Raw genomic sequence first — 5,532 nt, forward strand, 5'->3', positions numbered from 1 at the left:
TGGAAACAATCAAGTGGAAAGGAGGATTTGGATCTTGCAACTCATATAGGTATCCTTGATTTCCTACGATATTAGGCTAGCAACACTTAGATAACGAAAATGAGACAAGGTCACAAGCACCATTGCCACTCTCGTGGTCAATGGACTCTCTCCTAGACCGTAATGTCATCCTCATGATCATTAGGCTAAAAGAGGCATTTTGTCAAACACGTTGTGTGCCTCTTGTCTTCCATTCTCCCTTTTCTCAAAGGTGAGAGGGAAATGTGCTAGGCTAGGCTAATGAATAACTCTACTCTCGTAGATGAGACTTCTTCTCCAAACACCTCTCATATAGGTTGATCACCCCTACACAAGAGTCAAAGTGGATCACCACTCACACAAACAAACTCATAATCAAGCAATTGCAAAACCTAATTGATCAATTCAAACCTCAAGAATATCCATACAAAATTGTTCAATCCAAATCCACAAATAACTATCTAATCATACTTGGAATTGAAATAGCAAAAGCCAAAAGTAATGACAAGAAATTAAAATGAAGACTTAACTTGCAATTGAACTTTGAACTTGAACTTGAATGTTGATCTCAATCTTGCAACAATGGAATTCTTTTCTAATTCTAATCTAAACCTAAGAATTGCAATGTGGAGTGAATTGGGAGAGTTCTCTCTAGGAGAGAAAGTCTAGGGTGTGGAATGGTGGATGAATTGAGAGATCCCCTTTCTTTTCCGCCAAAATATCTTAAATAGGGAGTAAAATCGCCGGGTGGACGCCAGGGTGGACGCGCGCGTCCACGGCCCTCTACTGCACAGACTTCAAACTTCAGAGAGTGAAAAATTGGACGCAGGGGTGGACGCGCGTCCACAGAGCGTCCACAGTGCGTCCATGGTCTATTTTTCACTCCAACTTCGACTCGTGAATCCTTCTCTAAAATCTCGCCATTTTCTGCTTTTTTGCACATCTTTTTACCTACAAAACGATTAACAAAGCGTGGAACGGGGTCCAATGACAATAACAAGCATTCTAACGCAATAAAGGGACAAATCAAACACAAAAGCTTTCAATTGTGCACAAGATGATCCTAAAACGACCTTATGAAGATGACATCTTTTGCACTTATCAATGCCGTATGTCTTACGACATCGGTTATTTAATTAACCTATGCCTATGTCTTATGTGAAAAAAATAATAAAAAAATAAAAATAACACACAACATCGGTTATTTAATTAACCGATGTCATATGTCTTAAGCAAAAAATAAAAAATAAAAAATGATAATAACATATGGCATCGGTTATTTAATTAACCGATGCCGTATGTCTTACGTGAAAAAAAATAAAAAACAAAAAACATATGGCATCTGTTATTTAATTAACTGACGTCATATGCAATTTCTTTTTTTTTTTAAAAGATTTTTTAAATTATATACGACGTTGGTTAGGCATAAAACCGACGTCGTATATGGTTAAATTTCTTTTAAAAAAGGTTAAACACTTCGTTTTAATAAGAATTCTTTAAAAAAAAAAAAACTACTTAATACGACGTCGATTGTATGACTAACCGATATCATTGGATATATAAAAAAAAATTATTAACCTACTACTTCTAATATTGTTAATTACGGACTTAGTAGATTTTATAAATAACAAAACATAGAGTCGAAAAATGAACCCATTGCACAGTCTTCTCTTCTCTCCATCCACCTTCTTTCTTCTTCTTCTCTCCGACGCACAGCCTCACCGCCGGACACCAGCACAGTTGCACACTCGCGCTGCTGCATAGCCACACTGCCTCATCGACGCACCTCCTCCACTGTAACAAATGTTTAAGGTTTATGCCCCGCGACCGATCTTTGCGTCTGCGCCTCTGCCTCGCCACAATGCCACCACACACCACTGCCACCATCTTCCCGGTCTCCGTCTTCACCCTCAAACCGCCTCAGTCGCTGGTCGTGAGCCCCCTCCATCTTCACCAGCCACCACCGTCCAGTCGCCGCCTTGCCTCTGGTTCTTAAATCGTGGTTCTCAACTTCTCACCCCTTGGACTATAAATCTTAATTAATTTGTTCAATTGCTAGCCTTTTGAGTTTTGAAATCCTATTATTTTGCCCTAATTTCTCTAATTTTGTTTTTGCCTTAGGTTTTTGAATTTTGATGTTAGTAAGTAGCTGGCAGCAGTGTGTACTTGAATTTTGATGTTAGTACAGTAGGGGTTTAAACCTTTAATTCTATTTACTTTGGCACGGCAACCATGAGTGCCCTGCTGCTAGCTAGTGATTTATTGCTGTCACTATTCTTAATTGACTATTTCATTCATTTATCCTATGTGATTTTTTTTTTCCAAATACAAATAGTAATCCAATTTGATCTTTGAATTATTAATAGAATATAATTAGTAGTTTATTAATATAGCTGGATTTGGGACACATATTCTCATCAGATGGAAATCAACCTCAGTTCCTATATTTGCAGCTTGCAAGAAGATGGGGTTAAAAATATAGATGAAGTCATGAGGAACCAGTTCATTTTTGGTGGAGTTGATATCACTGGCCCACATTTGCATACTGTGAGTAACCGTTGAATAGAGATATCTTGTACTGTATCTATTTATTTCATACAATGTATATACCTACTTCTTTTGACAGATTTACCCTCATGGCTATACTGACACACTGCCATTTGCTACAATGGGATCTGGTTCCCTTGTAGCAATGCCTGTCTTTGAATCACGATACCGTGAGGAACTAATAAAAGTAAGTATTCTATTTACTTGTGTACTTAGGCCCTGTTTGGTAAATGGCTGTTAGTTGATTGGGTTGGCTGTTTGGACTAGAAAGTATAATTTGTTGATAACGTTAGCTGATTGTAGAAAGTTGTTTGGTAGATTAGCTGTTAGCTGTTTGGTATAATTTCTTTTCTAAAAAAGCTAATTGAAAAGGCTGCTTTGAGTAGCCTTTTGAATTTTAGCATTTTGGAGTTACAAAAAGCTTATTAACCAAACAACTAATAGTTGTCAAATAAGCCAAATTGGCTGATATGCTGATTATTTACCAAACAGGGCTTAGTCAGATTATATTAGGACATTGTCTTATATATAGGGATGACAATGGGTCGGGTGTGGATCGGGGAGGGCTACATCCATCACCCGACCCACCTTTCATTTTCTCCACCCACCCCCACCTCCAACCCGCATCGGGTGGACTTTTTAGAATCCATCCCCACCCCCACTGGGTGCGGGTGCCCACTAAGGTACCCACCACTTATCAACTTATTATTTTTTCAAAAAATAATATCAAAATTACTTACACATAATTAAACAACAAAATTCATTAGTTATACTAAAACATAAAATAATAGAAATATTATAATATAATAACTAAATTGTTAATTTTTAAAAATAAATTTAGTTGTTTAGATATAAAAATAGTAAAAAGTTACCTAAAGTTATTGAAACTTTTATAATTAACTATATACTAGTACTACTTATTTTACTATTATATATATGTATGTGCACATGATGGGTCGGGTGGGGTGCTAGACGGGTTTTGTACATAAAACCCGAATTCAACCCGACCCATCGCGGGTTTACATTTTTAAGACCCACACCCGACCCAACACCCACTATCACCCAAAAAAACCCGACCCATGCGAAGTGGATTCGGGTGGATATTTGTGGGGCGGATTGAAATTGCCATCCCTACTTATATATTGAGGGTAAACTTCATTGCAGAAGGCAGAGGGAATTCAATTGGTGACGGAATATTCAATGATCTGGGTAGTGGAAGCAATGTTGGTTTCCCAAAACAGATGAACAATTTCCTTGTTATATATTCAATCTTATTAAATCTGTCTTGTACCCAAAAAACGTACTCTGTAAAACATAAATAAAGATTGGTTAGAGTTCTCATACTGAATACTTTACTCTTTTAAATGGAATTTTCTCTGAAATTGTGTCACACTTGTGTGAGACCGTCTCACGGATCCTTATTCGTGAGACGGGTCGGGTCGGGTCAATGCACCATGCAAATGTCACACTTATATGTGTAAATGTCATACTTATATGCTCAAATATAACACTAATCAAGAATACAATTTTTGTTACTTATTAGAGAAAAAGTAATACATTTTTCATAATAAGTAATGTTGACAAGTGCCCCTCACTTATAAGGGCAAATATAATACTTTTGTGGAAAAATGTAATACTTTTAAATCGAAATGTAAAAGTATTGTATTTTCCCATAAAAGTATTACATTTACCCTTATAAGTAACAAAAATTTTATTCTTGATTAGTATTACATTTGAGCATATAAGTATGACATTTGTGCATATAAGTGTTACATTTGCATCTTGACCCGACCCGTTTCATGGTGAGACGGTCTCACACAAGTTTTTGCCACTTTTTCTTTCTTTCCCTTGTTATGATTAACTAAATATTTTTTTTTTTTAAAAAAGAGAATATAAACATGGAATGATTATAAAATGAATTTAAAATTCAATACATACGACGGCGGTTAAGGATTTAACCGACGTCATATGTAGTTTTTTTTTTAAAAAAATAACATTACACGTCGTTTTTTTAACTGACGTGTTAAGTAGTTAAAAATATAAACAATTACATACAACGTCGGTTATGTATTAATAACAGACGTTGTAAGCTATAATTAATTAATAATAAAAAATATATGTTGTTTCCTAAAAACTGACGTCATATGTTAGTTTTTAATTTTTTAAAAAATATACAACGTCGATTAAGTGTTAAAAACTGATGTTGTAGATAATATATGACATCGTTTCGTTGATGTACTACGTTTGGAATAACGACGTCTAACGAAAAATCGACGTTAAAAGCCTCATTTGTAGTAGTGAGGGTCTGGATGCCCTCCAATGTCTACTTGTGGCTCCTCTTCAATTGTTGGCTCAAGAGAGATTTGAGTTCCTCCTTGAGTTCTATCTCCCACTCGGGTGGTTATGAATGTGGGGTGGAGTTTTGTGGAGGAATAATATCCCCCTTCCATGGGATCCTCCTCTATTTGCGCTTGTTGATGCCATCTCTTCCCTAGCTTATGGATTTGTGGTCTTCCTCCTTGTAGCACTATTGAAAGAAGACAAAAGTTTCCTCCCCGAACTAGAAGTAGTTCTCAAGGGAGGTTAGTAGCAAACAAAGTAAACTAAAAGCAAAAAGTGATATGGAGTCAAAACAATGCAATTATTCCAAAAATAAAAAACAAGTCAACAACAACCGTTTGCCTTCCCCGGCAATAGCACCATTTGATTTTACGTGTGCTTGTGGTGGAAAATCAAGTATTGAAGGGGCGAACCCCGTGTTTTGTCATTCTCTTGGGAAGACAAATTGGAGGCGTTGAAAAGTTCTTCATAGAAGGAATACATTGCACTTTCCTCATTCGCCATGTCACAAAAGAATGAAGAATATGATATGAATGTTGTAGTAACACGAGTGCAAAGAAGTAAGATTGAAAATAATTAAAGGAAACTAGGAATGAGTTCCTTAACTAGATGTGATGCATCATAGTG

The 5,532-nt window shown here is 36.2% G+C and overlaps 1 protein-coding gene across 3 annotated transcripts; it reads left to right on the forward strand.

The window, feature by feature from the left end:
• Positions 1-1,675: 1,675 nt before the first annotated feature.
• On the forward strand, positions 1,676-3,908 carry LOC116023075 (proteasome subunit beta type-7-A-like). 3 transcript variants are annotated; one of them, XM_031264038.1, is made up of 4 exons: positions 1,676-2,020; positions 2,472-2,565; positions 2,645-2,752; positions 3,730-3,908. In XM_031264038.1, exons 2-4 carry the CDS (start codon positions 2,509-2,511, stop codon positions 3,808-3,810), a joined length of 246 nt encoding a protein of 81 aa, XP_031119898.1. In that variant the 5' UTR covers positions 1,676-2,020; positions 2,472-2,508; the 3' UTR covers positions 3,811-3,908. The 3 variants fall into 3 exon arrangements, 2 of the variants coding, with proteins under 2 accessions (XP_031119898.1, XP_031119899.1); XM_031264039.1 differs by having other exon boundaries at positions 1,676-2,017; XR_004099359.1 differs by lacking the exon at positions 2,645-2,752.
• Positions 3,909-5,532: the final 1,624 nt, after the last annotated feature.

This window comes from Ipomoea triloba, chromosome 6 (assembly GCF_003576645.1).
Source record: "Ipomoea triloba cultivar NCNSP0323 chromosome 6, ASM357664v1".
Lineage (NCBI taxonomy): Eukaryota > Viridiplantae > Streptophyta > Magnoliopsida > Solanales > Convolvulaceae > Ipomoea > Ipomoea triloba.

Excerpts from the sequence above, each read along its gene's own strand:
- LOC116023075 (XM_031264038.1), top strand. The coding sequence starts at position 2,509 with ATGAGGAACCAGTTCATTTTTGGTGGAGTTGATATCACTGGCCCACAT. Across the intron at positions 2,566-2,644 it reads CTGGCCCACATTTGCATACT|ATTTACCCTCATGGCTATAC; the intron begins GTGAGTAACCGT and ends TTCTTTTGACAG. Across the intron at positions 2,753-3,729 it reads ACCGTGAGGAACTAATAAAA|AAGGCAGAGGGAATTCAATT; the intron begins GTAAGTATTCTA and ends ACTTCATTGCAG.